Source organism: Lacerta agilis, chromosome 13 (assembly GCF_009819535.1).
Source record: "Lacerta agilis isolate rLacAgi1 chromosome 13, rLacAgi1.pri, whole genome shotgun sequence".
NCBI classification, from domain to species: Eukaryota; Metazoa; Chordata; class Lepidosauria; order Squamata; family Lacertidae; genus Lacerta; species Lacerta agilis.
The window spans coordinates 12,765,120-12,784,789 of NC_046324.1; the positions used below are offsets into that span (position 1 = coordinate 12,765,120).

The 19,670-nt window shown below is 41.0% G+C and overlaps 1 protein-coding gene across 4 annotated transcripts in view; it reads right to left on the minus strand.

Annotated features, from left to right (window-relative positions):
• SHC4 (SHC adaptor protein 4) overlaps positions 1 to 19,670 on the minus strand; it is a 58,830-nt gene that overhangs the window by 29,578 nt on the left and 9,582 nt on the right. For 3 of the 4 annotated variants that reach the window (XM_033167232.1, XM_033167231.1, XM_033167230.1), the window contains one exon: positions 11,006 to 11,076. In XM_033167232.1, the coding sequence (XP_033023123.1) occupies positions 11,006 to 11,073 (68 nt within the window). In that variant the 5' untranslated portion in view covers positions 11,074 to 11,076. Of the gene's footprint in view, positions 1 to 11,005; positions 11,126 to 19,670 lie in introns of all 4 variants that reach the window. The other variant, XM_033167233.1, reaches the window with a different exon arrangement.

The following is a 19,670-nucleotide window of genomic DNA, read 5'->3' on the forward strand; positions in this document are numbered from 1 at the left end:
TAGGAGTGTTTCAATATGTAAGCGGCAACTGGATGTATACCTTCACTTCTTTTTGCTTTCCAGAATGAGATAGAGTTTGCTTCTACTGCTGTATGGTAGAATGCAAATGTGAAATGTTTATTTAAGTGTTGGGCATACAATCCTTTTTGTTGTTGTTGTTACAAACTTAACGATATGCATAAGTTAATTGCAAAAGCAAAAAGCTTCCGACTCCCAAGTATGAGCAATCCATTAAGGCTGAATGGGAGCTTTAATGACTTAAGCTTGTAACAATTCATTTTCAAAGGCATTGCTTCAGCTTTAATGCAGAAGCCTCTTTTAATAACTAGGCACAGTCTTCAAACCATTTCTGCATCTTCTTTATTGATGTTGGAAATACAAAAGAAATCTAGCCCACCTTACCCACTGGATTCTTTTTCCCATTGTTTGTCTCTTGCTAGGGATGCCATCCTTCACTATGTGTCCTTGGGCACCTGCTTCTATCTGACAAAGGAGATTCCTTGGTTGGAAGCAAGATACACCACTGGCATGACCACAAACCCCAGTGTATATTGGATATGTATCCACAAGTCCAGTGGGATGTGCAAATAGGTGTTGCCCCACCTCATCCTCCTTAATCCAGCATCCCAGACACCAAAATATATCTAATATCTCCTAGCAGGTGGTAAGGGATAATCCTGGACACAGGCGTTCTAACAGATGCAACATAAGAAGCTGCCCTGTATGGAATCAAACCATTGGTTCCTCTAGCTTAAGTATTGTTTACACCATGTGTTGGGAACTTCTGGGCCTCCAGATATTGCTGAATTACAACTCTCATCAAAGTCATATGACCTTGGAGAGTTGTGATGTGTGGGTGGGTGTGGCTGAAATTGTGTTTTTTGTTTTGGCTTTGTTTTGTTTTGTTTTGCTTTTATGGGATGGCACTCACTTTCGTTGTACTTGTACAATGGCAATAAAGAAATCTTATCTTATCTTTTTTTTTAATAAGCATTTTATTAGATTTTCTAATAATAAAAGTAAAAATAGAAAAAACAGCATTGCTCAGTATACATTACAATACACATTATACATAGAAAAGAAAAAGGAAAAAGAAAAAAGAAAAAAAGAAAAATATCTCATCTATATCTTATCTTATTTTATGTCCTATAAAGGACCTCCTCCACCCTTTCTTCAGCGTTCCATTCTAATATACTGTAGTAACTTTGTAACTATTACCTTACACTCACCTTAAATCTTCCTAGTCTAGCAATATTAACATCTCCTCATAAGCTTATCATAATAAACATAATTTCGAAACTCATTACCATTACTAATCAATGACCATAATAACAAATCATCTTTATCTTATCTCTATAAGCTTAATTCCATAATCTATCTTCTTACTTTAATACAAAATCTTAATTTCTTCTTTACTATTTTACTCTAACAATCCACTGCTATAGCCTCTTATAATGTCTGATTTCACTTAAATATCTAACTTTTCACGTTGTTTCAAATAGTCTTTGAATTTCTTCCAATCCTCTTGCACCTTCTCCTCCCTCTGGTCACGGAGCTTCGCGGTCAGTTCAGCAAGTTCCATAAAGTCTATCAGTTTCATTTGCCAGTCTTCAACTGTAGGTAGCTCTTCACCTTTCCACATTTTTGCGATCAGAATTCTAGCTGCTGTTGTGGCATACATAAAGAAAACTTTATCTTTCCTGGGTATCTCATGGTTGGTTATGCCCAAAAGAAAGGCCTCTGGTTTCTTAGAAAAGGTGTACTTAAACACTCTTTTAAGCTCATTATAAATTTTCTCCTAGAAGTCCTTTACTCTCGGGCACGTCCACCACATGTGATAGAAGGTACCTTCTACTTTCTTACATTTCCAACATTCATTACTCATACCATGATACATTTTAGCAAGTTTTACTGGAGTTAGATACCATCTATATATCATTTTCATTATATTTTCTCTCAAGACATTGGATGCCGTAAATTTGATACCTTCTTTCCATAACTTCTCCCAATCCTCCATCATTATATTATGACCCACATCTTTCGCCCAGTCAATCATCACCGATTTTACCATTTCATCCTTAGTATGCCATTCTAGCAGCAAATTATACATTCTGGAAAGGTTTTTAGAGTCCTGTTCTATTAATACTGTTTCCAATTTGGATTTTTCTAATTGAAAGCCAATTTTCTTATCTTCTTTAAAAACTTCATTAATTTGATAATACTGCAACCAGTCCGAGACCCCCTCTTTTACTTGTTCATAGTTTTTCATCTTGAAGGTTTGGCCTTCCTGTTGCAGTATATCCGCATATTTCAGCCATTTTGCAGACATATTTGGTCTCTTATACGCCTTCGCCTCTACTGGAGAGATCCATCTGGGGGTTTTTCTTTCTAGTAAATCCTTGTTTCGAACCCAAACCTGATACAAGGCATTTCTAACAATATGATTTTTAAACGCCTTGTGGGCTTCAACCTTTCCATACCAAAGGTACGCATGCCATCCAAACACATTATCATGTCCTTCCAAGTCTAGCACATCTGTGTTTTCAAGCTTAAACCAGTCTTTCAACCAACAGAAGGCTGCTGCTTCAAAATAAATCCTCAAGTCTGGCAGGGAGAATCCCCCTCTCTCCTTAGAGTCTATCAGAATTTTATACTTAATTCGGGGTTTCTTCCCTTGCCAGATAAATTTCGATTTATCTTTTTGCCATTTCTTAAAGCAGTCCATTCTGTCGATTATTGGTAACACTTGGAATAGAAACAACATCCTTGGCAGTACGTTCATCTTTATTGCTGAAATCCTTCCCAACAAGGAAAGTTTCAGTCTTGTCCAAATCTCCAAATCATTTTTAACTTCATTCCACAATTTTTCGTAGTTGTCCTTGAACAAATTTGTGTTCTTTGAAGTCATATTCACCCCCAAATATTTCACCTTTTTGACAAAATTTAGTCCAGTTTGATCTTGTAGTTTTCGTATCTGCATTTGTGGCATATTTTTTGTTAGCACTTTCGTTTTGGCTTTATTCAATTTAAAACCTGCTACTTTGCCAAATTTATCAATAGTCTCTAAGGCCTTTGGAAGGCTATTCTCAGGATCTTGTAGGGATAAAACCACATGATCAGCAAATGCTCTGAGCTTATACTCTTTCTCTCCCACCTTTATTCCTTTTATCGAATTGTCCATTCTAATCACATTCAGGAGGACCTCCAGGACTGTAATAAAAAGTAGAGGGGAGATAGGGCAACCCTGTCTTGTGCCTTTTTCAATCCTTATTTCCTCTGATATTACACTATTTACTATTATTTTTGCCTTTTGTTCTGTATAGATGGCATTTATGCCATTCAGAAATTTTTGACCGACTCCCATTCTCTCCAAATTTTTCTTCATAAAATTCCAAGAAATGTTATCAAAGGCTTTCTCCGCATCAATAAACATTAATGTTGCCTCGGTATTAATCTTCTTTTCCAATCTTTCTAGAATATCCACAATGTTTCTTGTATTACTGCTAATATGTCTTCCAGGCAAAAAGCCTGCTTGATCTTTGTGGATATAATCCTTCAGCAGCCTCTTCAGTCTCTTGGCCATAACATTAGCAAAGATCTTGTAATCCACATTTAGCAATGATATTGGTCGGTAATTTTTCATTTGTGTTTTATCTGAGTCCGGCTTTAAGATAAGTGTAATATACGCTTCCTTCCATGTATCAGGAGCCCTATCTCCCTCCAATAAACCATTGCATACATCTCTTAACGGCTGGACTAGCCATTCTTTCAATGTTTTATAGTATTTAGCTGTCAAACCGTCTGGTCCTGGGGCCTTCCCTATTTGCATCTCATTAATTGCATCTTCTATTTCCTGTGTTGTTATTGGGTGGTTGAGAATTGATATTTTATCTTCTTCTGGGACTCTACGCAAACCATTATTCTCCAAGTATTGCTCGATCTCTTTCTCCTCTATCGGATCTTTTTTATACAACTTTTTGTAGAATTTCTGAAAACATTTCCTAATTTCCTCCGGACTCTCCACATTTTTTCCATTTTCTTTTAAATTCGTGATGGTATTTGCTTTTTGTCTCTTTTTAAGCTGCCAGGCAAGCATTTTGCCGCATTTATTAGCTGAATCAAAAGTTCTTTGTTTCATTAATCTAATTTTCCATTCAATTTCCTGATTCAGAATTTTAGAATATTGGGACTGCAAGATCTTTATTTCTTTCTGAATTTGTACGTTTTTTGGGTGTCCTCTTAATTTCCTTTCTTTCTCTTTAATCTCCACCAATAATTTCTCTTTTTCCCAATCCTGCTGTTTCTTCTTTTTCACTCTTTCACTTATTAGAAACCCTCTCATTACTGCTTTGCTTGCGTCCCACACAATCCTCTTCTCCACTCCTTGATTAAGATTTAGCTGAAAATAGTCTCTTATCTTATTAACTGCGGCTTCCGCTAGCCTGGAGTCTCTAAACAGTGTGTCATCCATCCTCCATCTAAATGAGTCCTTTGGGTGGAGTTTTAAATCCAATTGTACTGCATTATGATCTGAGCAAGTCTTGGGGCAAATAACTGCCTTTTGAATTTTTGGTGCTAGGCTATTCGATATCCAGATATAATCGAGCCTCGACCATGACTGTTGTGGTTCTGAAAAATAAGTTGCTTCTGTTTCTAACGGATTCTTTAATCTCCATGCATCAACTAATTCCAGATTATCAATCATTTGAAAGAAAGTTTTTGGCAGTTTCCCTTCATTTGTGATTTTGGTTCTTTGTGATCTGTCCATCAGAGTGGAGACTGCGCCATTGAAATCTCCTAAGCAAATAATATTATAGTCCAAATAATCTAACAACAAATCATGGATCTTTTTATAAAATTCTGCCTTTTTTGTATTAGGTGTGTAGAGTCCCAGTACGATAATTTTTTCGCCTTGAGCTACAACTTCAATTGCTATGTATCTCCCTTCTTCATCCTTGAAAAGCTGTCTTGGATTGTATTTTTCCTTTGCATAAATTACAACACCTCTCTTCTTGACTTTATCTGATGAAATAAACTCTTGGCCTAATTTTTTATTTTGTAATATTCTTCTATGATGCCGAATAACATGTGTCTCTTGTAAACAAATAATATCCAATTTCTTTTGTTCTAGTGCATGATAGACCCTGTGTCTTTTTGGCCTTTGGTTCAGGCCATGAATATTCCAAGTTAGTATTCTTAGTGCCATCTTAGAGTTTCGTTCCTCCTACCGCTCCTTCTTCTTCTTCTTCTTCTTCTTCTTCTTCTTTTTCTTCTTCCTCTCCTTCTTCTTCTTCTTCTGATTCCTCCTCCTCCTTCTCCTCACTCGTGGCTTTCTTCTCCTCCGGCCTTCCCGGTGGTACCAACTGGTACTGTCTAGCAGGACCCAATGAGGAGCCTGCAAAGTCAGCAATGTGTTTATCCAAAAATTTTATCTTATCTTCCACCGACCTTATTCTTATGTTCCTCCCCTTATATTTGAAATTAAGGCCTTCAGGAAACTCCCAACTGAAGGGGATCTTTCTTGCTCTTAGCTCTGTTGTTAAATCTCTGTAGTCCGTCCTTCTGGTCAAAAAGAATTTTGGGATGTCTTTAAAGATGATTATCTTTTTTTTCTGGATCTCCAAATTGTTCTTGTAATGAAGGTCCAGTATCTGATCTCTCTGTGTTCTATTTTGAAAACTGATCATACAATCATTCACTCTTTTCGGATTCTTTTTTCCTTTAGTGCCAAATCTGAATGCCTTTGTAATGGATGCTTGCAAGTCACTTTCTTTGAGCTCCCAGAACTCAGCTTCCGGGTCATGTGGCCAGCATGACTAAGCCGCTTCTGGCAAACCAGAGCAGCGCACGGAAATGCCGTTTACCTTCCCACGGGAGCGGTACCTATTTATCTACTTGCACTTTTTTGAACTGCTAGGTGGGCAGGAGCTGGGACAGAGGAATGGGAGCTCACCCCGTTCCGGGGAATCGAACCGCCAACCTTCTGATCAACAAGCCCTAGGCTCTGTGGTTTAACCCACAGCACCACCCATGTTCCCATGGTTTAAGTTAGGTATGATCTTTCTAATCTTAAGTTCCCTATCAGTTTGCAATTCTTTAAAAAAAAAAAAGTCTTGCCTCTCTTTTTTTTCTTCCTGATCCTGCTCCCTCATTATTTTGTGTGTATGTTTTCATCCAGACACAATCTTTCAGCGTGAGGGTGGGAAGAAATTCACAGAAAGGTCCAAAGGTCTGCTCCTGCATGTATTGAAGATGAACTTTCTAAAGCAACTGTTTTCAGAGGAGTTTGGATTTGGATTTGATATCCCGCTTTTCACTACCCGAAGGAGTCTCAAAGCGGCTAACATTCTCCTTTCCCTTCCTCCCCCACAACAAACACTCTGTGAGGTGAGTGGGGCTGAGAGACTTCAGAGAAGTGTGACTAGCCCACGGTCACCCAGCAGCTGCATGTGGAGGAGTGGAGACGCGAACCCGGTTCCCCAGATAACGAGTCTACTGCTCTTAACCACTACACCTTTATATTCTTCACAATGATCAAATATATAGGTTAATGACGTGGTCTGAAAAACAGGGGAGAGAGAAACCTGCTCGCCCTCTGCCATTCTCTGAATGATGCCCCTGCTCTGGCAATTTTCTACAATTGTGCTGTGGCACAAAAGCCAAAATATTAAGAAGCTGTTGCCTCTGAATCTTTCATGGCACTATCAATTTCACCAAGGTTGGGGGGGGGGAGGAAAGAAAAAACTAGAATCTTGAAAGACACACTCCTATCTGACCAGAGTCTAGGAAAGCATGCCTGTTCTCAGAGGAAAGGCACATGAGATTCCCCTCCAACATGTGGAAGTGAAACACAGGAGCAGTTGATTCCAATGTTTGATTTAACATAGGAATACCACATCTGTGCTTCCTTGTAAGCACTGTACAGCAGAAAATCTGTTTGCAGAGGAAGTTATAGACGTCTCAAGATGACATACAGAACAGTGTAGTTCATGCTTAAATAGCCTTCAGGGAACCATGGGTTGTCTTTATTGCTTCCTGCTGAATGGAGACATTTTATGATATTCATTCGTATGATTGGTGGTGGGCAATATATATTAGTGAAATAGTATCTAGCGACAGGCTCTTCACGGCTTTCTAAGCTGAAGCCTGAGACTTGCTAGCCTATAAAACGAAATGCATTGAACACCAACCACTGAACGTCATTTCCCTTCCAATATCACTTTGATAAATAGTAGTGATATAAACAGGGACCATGCCACAATAATATGTTCTGCATGGCAACTTGAGAGACAAAAGGGCAGCCAAACATATTTTCTAGACTGATTCCCCCCCCCCCCCCGACCATGCATGCAAAAACAGAAGAAAACAGGGCAGTGATTCAGATGGCCTGGTGCCCATTGTAAATGTCAGCCTCCGGAGCCAGTTCTAGTTGCATGCAACCGGGCATCTACAACGACTAGAAGTCTTGGAAGAAGATGTACATCCTCATCTACATCAAAAGAGGCATTCAGTATCTGTTCAGTGGGGTTCACAATGTGGACACTCAGCTTCATAAGCTACATGTATGGATGCCTGGACAGATCCCTCTTGGTTGAGGATGAGGGAGAAATTTCATTCACTTCCCATTTAAGTGAACAGACTTCATCCACACATTCCAAACAATACGGGAACCAAAACACACCCACCCTTCGAAATCTGCACTCTTTTGAATTTAGCAATGCAGTTTTCCAGTCACGTGAGGTGTACAAAGATGAATGTAACTCGGGTAACGTGTGAATAAAAATGCATATATTGCTGCAAATGACACGCAAAAGTGCACTATATTAGGAAACGCTGCTTTGTATAAATGTGCATATTAGGAGAAATGTGCATTAAAATGCTGGTGTATTTTCATGCGGAATTCTAAAAAAAAAAAAAAAAAGCAAAATAATGTGGAAATGAGAACTGAATTTAAGATTGGAAAAATGAAAAACTGAGAAACTGAAATGGACAGATTCTCTCAATTCCTATTCTTGGGATAGTTGCCTAACCCCCCCCCCCATCAGTTGCTTGCATTTTTTGTGGAAAGGAACTTTTTGTTAGGTTGTGGGTGGACACAGCAGACAACACAGCGATTTCCAAACAGCTCTTGTTTATTTGCAGGCTGGAACAGAACTGAGCTGAAGGCCTCAGCCACCTGCTTATATAGAACTCAGCTACAACGCAACAGTAACAATATTCTGCAGCTATCCAATCCCTGAGTGTCAGTTTATAATCCTTCATTTGCATAAACTGACCTGAGTGAAAACCGCAGCAGAATAAACTATATACACACACCCCTAGTGGCCAAGGTGAGAACTTCAATACATAACACTTTTTTTGTGCATCACATATGCAGTAGAGCACAAACATTTGGTGGAGTTTCTGTTCCATCAGATTTCTGGGCATGCCTGAATTGTTTTACACATTCTGTCTGCCACATAACGCCATGTGGTATAACCAATTACCAGGCTATATACTGGAAATGCATGAAACCTAGGATCAAGACAACAAATAGAGGTGCGGCTTCATTTCCTGATACTTGCTAACTATTAGCAGCCTGAAATTAGCTCCAGAAACAATCCCCTTCAACTAAATAAAATATGGAATGTTATTAACATTAATCTAATACGTGACTATGCAGTTTTAAGTATGGGGAAGCACTAGATGATTTGGCTGAAGGAGACAATATTTGTGAGTTTTTACTACCCATATAGTGGGATAGATGAGAATCTCTGATCTAGAGTTGAAAACTCTCATTCTTTCTGATCAATTCTGAATGGTCTTCTATGATATGCAATAAGATGTATGTTCCTGAACTGTGTCTCACTGGAAAAAGACGTGCTTGCATTATTATAAGGTTAGGTTTGTGTGTTCAGAAATCATCATTCACAACCTGATAAGCACAATGTCACAAGGATTACAACACAGTTTGGAGTCCATCGAATGTACCGTATTTTTCGCTCCATAGGACGCTCCGGACCATAGGGCGCACCTCATTTTTAGAGGAGGAAACAAGAAAAAAAAATATTTTTCTGGTTTTCCTCCTCTAAAAGCCCTGTTTTGTTTTGTTTTTTGTTTTGTTTTTGAGGATCAGCTAAAAGTTTTGCAGCTTTTTTTGCAAAGGGAAAAGCCCTGGGGTTTTGGGGTTGTTGTTTTTTTGAGGATCAGCTAAAGGTTTTGCTGCTGTTTTTGCAAAGGCAAAAGGCCTTTTTTGAGAATCAGCTAAAAGTTTTGCAGCTTTTTTTGCAAAGGGAAAAGCCCTAGGGGTTTTTTTTGTTTTTGTTTTTGTTTTGAGGATCAGCTAAAGGTTTTGCAGCTTTTTTTGCAAAGGGGGAAAAGCAAAGCTCCTTTTGCAAAGGGGGAAAAGCAAAGAGGAAAAGCCCCATTTTTATGGGGTTTAACTCACATTTCTGAAAAATCTTAAGGAAAGGGAGCCATTTCTACTGTTTTCAGACAGATAATCTAATCAGCCAGTCACATGTCCTGGGGAAACAAACAACCTCCCTCTGCAGCACATTCAACAAAGGAGGGCGGGGCTGAAAGGGAGCCGGGACTCTTATCTCTCTCCGATCTCCTGCTGATCAGCTGCTGAGCGGGGTCCTTTCAACACTCCCTTTTCTCTTTGTAAAATAAAAAGCACAATCTGCTTTTGGCCCCTGGGCAATTCAGCTCCAGGGACCACCACTCGCTCCATAAGACGCACAGGTATTTCCCCTTACTTTTTAGGAGGAAAAAAGTGTGTCTTATGGAGCAAAAAATACGGTACATATGTCATAAAGTTAATGTTGAATTGTCTGAGGGGGGGGAAATAGAATTTTGGTACAATCTTCCACGGCATGACATGAAGCAGAGCCATATGTAGCCTGTACAGAATATGGCTAAGCATGTCAGAAATCTGTACAACAGAAGTTTTTAAATGAGATTTTCAAGGTTACCCAAGCTTTGGACTGGCATACTAGGCAGCTATTAATTGTGGTTACCACTTATTCTCAAGCTAGTTGTGATGTTAAGTGCATGGAAGCAATTAAGGGTGCAATTTGTTTTATTTTAAAATGTAAATAGCTGATTAAACTCTTCTGCCCCGCAGACCGCATGGAAGTTGCCCACCCCCCACCAGCCAAGTTGTTATTAGTCCCAAGAGGGAGACTCACAATGGTGCCACAGAGAGCTTAAGGGAAAAGCAGGGTGTTTTAGATACACTTATGAAACACCTCATAAAATATCTTCTCTAGGTGCAATGCAAATAAAAATAAAATAGAAGCATGCTCTGATAAAACCACAATAATCTTGAGATGACCAACATAAAGTACAAAACAGGCAGAATAAAATAGTGTATACAGTGCAGAACAAAAACAGCTATCAGATACGTTCATATATTACAACTATCAACTGTACCACAGGGACTTAAAATTAGATCTTGAGAGGCCTGTGAAAACAGAAAAATCTTAACCTGGGTGCCAGGCAGGCCTCCCTAGGGAGAGATTCCAGAGCCAGGAGCCACCAACAAAAATCCCCTCTCTCTTTTTCATTTAGAGTGTAGTAATGATTTTTTAAAAGCCAGTTCTCCCACTTTTCCAAATAGGATCATTGCTTTTCTTACCCTCTTGAAAATTACAGTAGAAATAAGAATGGGCAAGTTCCCACGTGATAATATTTGTGTGTGGCTGCATTTTTTATTTATTGATGCCTACACTTTGTGAGATGCCAGGACAGCCCAGGAAGCCAGCAGGGGAATAGGAGGCTAGAGAAAATCAGGTGGTGTGCGGTGTGCTTCTCTGATGCCAGATCTGCTACCCGAGGTGATTGCCTCACCTCACCTCATGAGCGGGCCGGCCCTATGAGCTGCTATTATATCCTCAAACAGAACAAAAAGGACTACGTTAAAAAGTCAGTAGAATTTGAAAAAACATTCACTTCTACCTGCAAAATAAATGATTCACTATTTGGTAAGCTGCTACTGTACTTTCAAACTTCAGCCACTTACCTGGTAACTTGTGTCCGAGTGCCAAAATCCAGAGATCTCATTGACTGCAACACTTCAATACAGCCCATATACTAGAGTAAATATTGAGAGAGAGAGAAATCACAGCTGTTTAAAAATTATCTAGAAAAATAAAGAGAAAGAAGTTCCAATCAGAAAACGTTCAAAAGATATACTCCTTAGTTTAAAAAGATAGCACAGGAATACAGTACATAAACCCATTTCAAAACCTCCCCATTTTTTATTATTTATGGAATTTATATCCAGCCCTTCCACCTGAAGGAGCCTAGAGTAGCAAACACATTCAAAACAAGACAATAAAAAGCATTCTAAAATCAATTAAAACATTCCAAAAACCTTATCCAGTGATTTCAGGGTTTCCAAGAACAGTGTATTCCAGCCATCAAACACCCAGGTAAATACAAATGTTTTCTCATTTTTCCTGACCGTCAGAAGTGCATGTATAAGGGGAAAGTGTGCATAAAAATGAATTTATTGGTGAAAATAACATACAAAAATGCATTATATTGAGGCAAACTGCTTGCAAAAATGTGTACATTAGTCAAAACTGCATACAAAAAAGTGCATGCTAGGACAAATTCACACTAAAATTGTGATGCATGTTCTTGAGAATTATATCTATCTACTTATCTATCTATCTATGGATAATTGCTGCAGAAATGTCGAAAACTGAATTTGTGGTTCGAAAAATGAGAAAGTGGGAGAACCAAAATTAGACCTCACCATTCCTAACATTGACTAAGGTATACTTCTTTAAGCAATTTCCCCTAATCTAATGCATTTCTGTATGTTATTATTTTCTAATATATTCATTCTTATGCACACTTTCCCCTAATATATGCATTTCTGAAAAGAAAAGGAAAAGAAGTCAGATGGGAGAATTGTAGTGCAAAATCTCGATAGGCGTGAATTCTGAAAGACGGCTGTTTTTCAGTTTCCATATGGGTGGAGTTGCCTTTAGATGCAAACAGAATCAATGTTCCCATCCCTAATATGGCATCCTATATAATGTAAAAACAAAGAAGTTGCAATGCATTTCATATGAAGAGGCTTTTTGAATCACACGTTTGAAAAATTCCCCTTGAGATCATATATCCATTAAACAACATGTGCGATCTATGCTAAGAAAGTGTATTTATATGCGTGCTCTGTTTTCTGTTAAGAGCAGAAATCTTGCAAACTGGCGGGACTGTGCTTCGCCATCCTTGATAAAGCCAAAGATTTGGAGGAGTAGGTGAGTCACAGTTTGAGATCATATGACTGTGAGTAAGATCACACTGCACACATCTGTGTGGGAAGCCAAGCTGAGCAAAAACTGCAGGGTTTGGGATGGGGAGGGTGAGAGAGAGAAGAGAAATCAATACCAGGGGTTTGCCATAAATTATCCTGAGCAGAGTTAATCTTATCAGCATTTCACAAAAGCCACTTTCACTTAAAAGCTTGAACAGGGATAAGACATTAATACAGGAGCATCTTTCAGGATCTGGGTTTAAAAAAAAAAAACCGTCAATGGGTGACTCCAGCTCCTGGGACTATTAATGGCTGTAGTTTTCAATAGGAAGGGAACTGAGGGAAATGGGTAGAGCTGGCTCCGGGAGGCAGCAAGGTGGGTCGAACACCAGTGGCCCTGAGGAAGTCTGAGGGTCCTGGGGGGAAATCCCAGAGACACTATGTGACCTTTGTTTTGCTATCAGTCATCACCAGACTGTTGCAGCACAGGGAAAGATGGGAAGCAGGGCCACTCCATTGGCTCTGCTGAGATGCCAGCTCTTTTTGTCTCCTCTTCTCCTCAGCCGTTCTTATAGGACCTTTGTAAATTTAAGAACTGGTGCTTGAGTTTTCTTGTTTTCTCTTCCCTTCCCATCCCCTTTTCCTTGTGTGTTGTGTCTTTTTAGATTTTACCCCTGATTACTATAAGCCGCTTTAGGAGTGGCATTATTTATTTATCATAAGGTCCTAAGGTGAGTGACAAAGTACAAAAATAAAATACTGAAATCAGTTAGAACAAACACAATCAGAAGAATAGGTGGGCCTTAAAAATCTCTCAGGTGTCAGAGGCCAGGGCAAAGAGGTATATGTGTTCAGCATAGGATGAAAGCTATAAAATAAGATGCAAGGTGCATCTGTGGGGAGGGAATTCCACAGCTTTCTGGCTGAAGAGCAGGGTGAAAATGTTTTAAATAAATCAATAACAGTAGGGAAAGAATGAATTTTACCTGATGTTTTCCCTTGCCTCCATTCCTCCACTTAAAAAGGAGGGAGGTGTGGACCCAGTGCTTTTTTTCTTTAAAAAAATGTTTAGGGGTACTCTCATTTTGACTCAAGAAAACCACCATTTTATAGTTCAAATCGGGGGAAAATAAATACAGTAAATGGACAAAAGTACAAAGATTCACAAACTGTTTAGGGGTATGCGTACAAAAAAAAGTATTGGACCAGAACACAACATTAGTTAACAGATATTTTGGAGGCATACACTGAAGTTGATGAAAAACAGAGAAGTTCTGGTTTTAAGTTAGAAAAGGAGAGGGGTATAGCCATTCCTGTTTTCTCCAAACAAGGGGTGACACATTACCTTAGTTTGGTGACAGGCATCAAATACTAGGTGAGTAATTTGCATGGATAGTTCAGTTGGTAAAGCATGAGGCTCTCAGGGTTGTGGGTTCGAGCCCCATATCAGGCAAAAATATTCCTGCATTGCAGGGGGTTGGACTAGATGACCACCATGGTCCCTTCCAACTCTACAATTCCATGATTCTATGGTTCTATGTGTCATCATCATAATCACCCACTTAACCTGATATGACCACTTGCCGTTATACAAATTTAGTTGTATGTCAAAGAAACAAACAAACCTTGCATGGTCATCAAATTTTACAATTGTTACAGAACCAATTAAAAATATCAAATCACGACACCATAGAAGAAAACCAGGATCACTATGTAATCCATAGAATTTCTATTAATCTTAGTACACGCTACTAAGTACCTGAACAAGAGATTCTGCTGTTCTAAACTTATTGGGATCTTTCAGAAGGAGCAACAACTTATATTGAGATGACCATCATATACCACAAAGCATATGTTAATGGCATCCCATTTGTGCTATGGTGGAGTAATTCAGCAAACCTTTTTATTTGTGAAGCTGCTTTATAATGTATAAAATCACTGGTCTGACTAGCCCAGTAATGTTGACTTCGACTCTTTCACCAGCTGCTTTTAGCTACAGATAACTTGGATTCAGCCTGTGATTTTTTTGCATGCAGAACATGTACTCCGCCTCTGAGTTATGACTCATCCTAGGGCTGTATCTCTGAGGTCCGTAGTGCTGAGATTCTGCTGTATTCACCACAGATAACCACAGTTTCTGAGCAAGAAACTATCAGCGGGACATATTAAAAAGCAAAGAGAGGACATGGCATGCAAACAGAGTGCACAGAGGAGCCCCCCCGACAATTGACTAGTGCAAGCAAGCCAAGCCATATGCCAACATCTTTCTCCAAAATATGAATGGTTCCACGCCACACATTTAAAGCACATTCAGTGCACATTTAGAGCACACAGCTTCCCCTGAAGAATCCTGGGAACTGTAGTTTGTTAAGGGCGCTAGGAATTGTAGCTCTGTGAGGGTGAAACTACATCTCCCAGGTTTCTTGGGGGGAGGCCATACGTTTTAAAACATGCATTGAATATGCCTTAAATCTATAGTGTGTATTGGCCCTAAGAGCTGAAAAAAGAGATAGAAGCACAAGATGGTGTAGGCATTTCAGCAGCTACATCCATTGGGGGGGGGGGAGACACCTACATCTGCCACCACTGCCCTCGCTCACAGAGAGAAGCTCTTTCCACCTCCTCTGTTCAGAACAGATGGGGAAGGTGGGTGTCCAGTCCTGACATCCAGTGAAATATGAGCATGTTCAATGTAGGAGAGGTTTAAAAATGCTCTGTTTGCCATCGTGTTGTATTTAAGTTTGGAAAACTGCAGATAAGAAAGGGTGCACAGTGCTCCTCGGTTTTCGAACTTAATCCGTTCCAGAACTCCGTTCTTAAACCAAAGTCGTTCTTAAACCAAGGCGCGCTTTCCCTAATGAGGCTTCCCGCTGCCTGTGCCCTTCCACGGTTCGGCTTCCATTCGTAGACTGGGGTAAAGTTTGCTAACCGGAACACTACTTCCAGTTTTGCGGAGTTCTTATACCAAACAGTTCGTAAACAGGGCTGTTCTTAAACCGAGGTACCACTGTATGTCTTTAGGTTTGAGAAACAATTGAGGGTTTGCACCACTCTTTTTTTTAGGTTTAAACATGCTGTATGTGTGAACAGGCTGCTGGAGTAGATGGGCCCTTGGCCTGATCCAGCAAGCTTTTCTAATGTGCTGGTAAGATGAGCCAGTGCAAACAGGAACTGAGCAGGAAGAGCAAACAGTATTCTTGTGCACTGTGTTGTTTTTTTTGAGGAAATATCTACATTTTGGAGACATCATTGGAGACCCTGGAACAGCCATCACATTGCTGAACCCTGCCAAATACCTTTGTTTCTGTCTAGATCCAGCTGACCTCTTCAGTAGATCCCCTGGTAGCTTCAAAGCCCTGGCGTCTACTGTATCTTGCTGCTCTCTGTAGCCGGACATGATGTGAAATTCCATGTCCTCCTACGATGCTTAACTCATCTATTTCCTCAGTGCACAGGCCACTTTGCCATTCAGTAAGGGACTCAGTAACGAATGCCAAAGAGCAAGCGCATCTGGCAGGCTTCCTTGCCAGGTCAGTCACCCACGGGATGCCAAAACCACAACTCATCAGGAGTAATTACAAAGGAAGCAGATAGAACAGCTGCAGCCCACTCTCTCTTTGTCCATCTCTATGGTAAGGCTTGGAGTTGCAAGGATCTTCAGGCAGACACCTGTGCTCTCCAGCATACTGGCACACGTACACACATTTGGATATTATAATTAAATGTTTGCACCCGGTGCAGTGGATCTAAAAGAGAGGGAGAAGCTAAAAATATATTCCCCCAGCTCCTGAATCATAGATGAGTTTGAGAAACACTGAGTCACTTGAAGTTCATTTCCTCCCCATGAGAGTCTCGGGTGGATAGAAAAGGCAAAAATACAGCAACCACACTGAAGCCATGCAGGATTATGTCTGGGTCCGGACAGCGCCCCGAGGGGAGACTGCCTTGGACCCTTATGCATTCTGTCTTGAGCCAAGGTAAGATACCAGTGAAAGCGAGGGGGGGGCAATGCCTTAGGAGCAATGCCACATTTGCATTACTGATGTCCACACACAAATTGTTCAGATTAAATGGAAGCAGCATGAACCTGGGTGCATGAGGAAGGACCTTGCTGTGTGTGTAATGTGGCGGAGAGGGGGTGTCAGTTTATTTTCTTCCACCCCTTAAAAGTGACAGTATGTGACAAAACAAGGATGGGCGAGCCCTCCAGAGGTTACTGCACTGCAGCTCCCATCATCCTTGGCTGTTGTCTATTTTGGCTGGGAGGATCGCACATTTGGAGGATCGCAGCTTCCCCATCCCTGCAATAGGGCAATTGTCTCCAAGAAGAGCATACCCTCCCAACATTTTGCAGTTTAGACGCAATTGTTAACCCCGTTCCTTTCATTCTCAGTCCCATGTTGAACCCCTGGAACCATCTGTTCGAATGCTCAGAGAGCAGGTGATGGGAGAGACCTTTGCGTTTGTTTCTGGAGAGCTGCTGCCAGTCAGAGTAGATAGCACCAGGCTAGAGGAACAAACCGACCTTGAATAAGACAACTTCTTATGTACTACCCAATTCTGCACTGCCCCGGCGATACATTGCGGGAGCTTCTTCTTCTGCTGAATGCCACATAAGATTTACTCCGCCCTCCCCAGATTTAAAAGCCAGGAGAGCCTTTGTTTCTTAGGCTAAATATATCATTTGGGGGTGGGGAACATGATTTTGTCCTGCAATCTATTGCCAACTGTTCAAAAATGAGCCTCCCCAGTGAAATGTGAAATGCTAGGGTACACTATGGCACATGTCATACATTTATACACACATTTAAAGCACATAGTGTGTGCCCCGCCCCCTGAATCCTGGAAACTGTGCTGGAAATCATAACGCTGTGCGCGGTAAACAGCAGTTCCTAGGATTCTTGGGGTGTGGGGGGGGGGAAGTAAGTTTTTTAAACATGTGCAGGCTTAAACATTCATTCATGTATGCATGTGTTTCTCTGTATGCATGTTAAGAGACATAAGCCCACAAGCCACCCCGCAATGAGATTTAATTTCTAGAGCTCCAGGGAAGATCACCAGACCCTTAAGGAATGAAAACACCATGGTTCACACAAGACATGACGATAGAAGCGGACTCACAGGCTCCCAGATGAGCACATCAGTAGCCATCTGGCTGCCCTGGCAAATGTTCCAAGACACTGGCAAATCACACCAGCAGAATTTTAAGAAGGTATTCACAAAAGGCCAAAGCAAGGCACTATCAGGACAGCAATTTACCAGGGATAGAAACCAGGACACTGAAAGATAGGCCAGTGGGTTGCGGGGGGGGGGGGGGCTCACACCAGTGGCACTACATGCGATTTTAAATTTGCATTTTTCAAGAAAACTGGAATTTATACCAGTCTTCTACTAATTATACAATCAGGCCTTTCTTCCAAATCCTAGGAATTATTATGTGTTACATTATTTCATAGCAGCTTAAGGTTCAAGCAGTGGTGGGTAGGCAAACTAAGGCCCGGGGGCCGGATCCGACCCAATCGCCTTCTCAGTCTGGCCCATGGACAGTCTGGGAATCAGCTTGTTTTTACATGAGTAGAATGTGTTCTTTTATTTAAAATGCATCTCTGGGTTATTTGTGGGGCATAGGAATTCATTCCTTTTTCTTCTTCTTTTCCAAATATAGTCCGGCCCCCAACAAAGTCTGAGGGACAGTGGACCGGCCCCCTGCTGAAAAAGTCTGCTGACCCCTGACTGATTGAGACTCCTCACCACTGTTCCCGTGGAACTGACTGAGATGAATGAAAATACACAATTGGACGAGTATCAGAAGGACTGTCGGTGTCAGATTGGAGGGGGAGACCTGTAAGTGCTTCTGGACCATCGTTCTTTTCAATCACATACCACCAAATTCAGGTTGTGGAATTGTAGTTGTCTGGCAAACCTTGGCCATCATTCTCCCCACCCCCATATCAGACTTTTTGTGATAAGGAAAGTGACAGGAAAATGCACTGGATATCGTGTTATAACACTTGCTTTGACCCAATTGACATCTCATGTCCCCACAAACAATCAGAACGGGTGCTTTTTAAATAGCCAACATCAGTTCATCTCCCTTGCAAACAAAAGAGGATGCTCAAGAGATAGGTCACCCGAAAAGCACCCCAAGTCTCCCTGGCATTTTGGGTATGATTCCCCTCCCCGTATTGAATCTAATGGCAGAACAGAGACAAAAATATATTCAGCATAAGCCGGCATGTAGTGTTTAGGGAAGCTTTTAATGTTTGACAGACTACTGTATTTTAATATTTTGTTGGAAGCCGCCCAGAGTGGCTGGGGAAACCCAGCCAGATGGGCAGGGTATAAATGATAAACTATTGTTTTATTATTATTATTATTATTATTATTATTATTATTATTATTATTATTAACTCTAATTTTGGAAAGTGCCTTGTTTTGCACATACATAAAAAGTCTTTAGAGACTCTTCTCACCTCTACAGGGATGCAGGTGCCAAAATTCTTTCTTCTGCCCAGTTGTTAAGATTACAAGAGCCCTGACCTCCAGGCTGTGTATGTAGCCTTCCCAACTGAGCAGTTTTGATCTTAAAGGTAAAGGGACCCCTGAACGTAAGGTCCAGTCGCAGACGACTCTGGGGTTGCAGCGCTCATCTCGCTTTACTGGCCAAGGGAGACAACTTCCAGGTCATGTGGCCAGCATGACTAAGCCGCTTCTGGTGAACCAGAGCAGCACACGGAAATGCCGTTTACCTTCCCGCCGGAGCGGTACCCATTTATCTACTTGCACTTTGACGTGCTTTCGAACTGCTAGGTGGGCAGGAGCTGGGACCAAACAACGGGAGCTCATTGCGTCGTAGGTATTCGAACTGCCGACCTTCTGATCGGCAAGCCCTAGGCTCAGTGGTTTAGACCACAGCGCCACCCACGTTAGGTTAGGTAGAACCTCAACCCAGAGGAATCTACACCTCCCTCTCCAATGCTGCTTTGAGGTGTTTATGCCTAGCTAGAAAGTGTGCTTGCACTCTGAACATGCTTCTTGTTGCCCTGGATGGAGGATGGAGAGAATACACAAGTGAGTGTAGAAACAAACCTACTCTACCCAAAGGTAAAATTCACACTCATTGTTCCCTTCACTTTTGTCTCTGGCCCTGCCCATCAAGAGCATATGGACTCCAGAAGGTTGTCCACAAGGGAATGTGGCCCTCGGGCTGATAGCTCAGTTGGTTAAAGCATGGTGCTGATAACACCAAGGCCGCGGGTTCAATCCCCATATGGGACAGTGGCATATTCCTGCATTGCAGGGGGGGGGATTAGATGATCCTCAGGGTCCCTTCTGTCTTTATGATTCTATGCATTTACCCAGGCTAAGTTGTTTAGGGAAGTTTTTAATGTTTGATGTTTTATCGTGCTTTTAATAT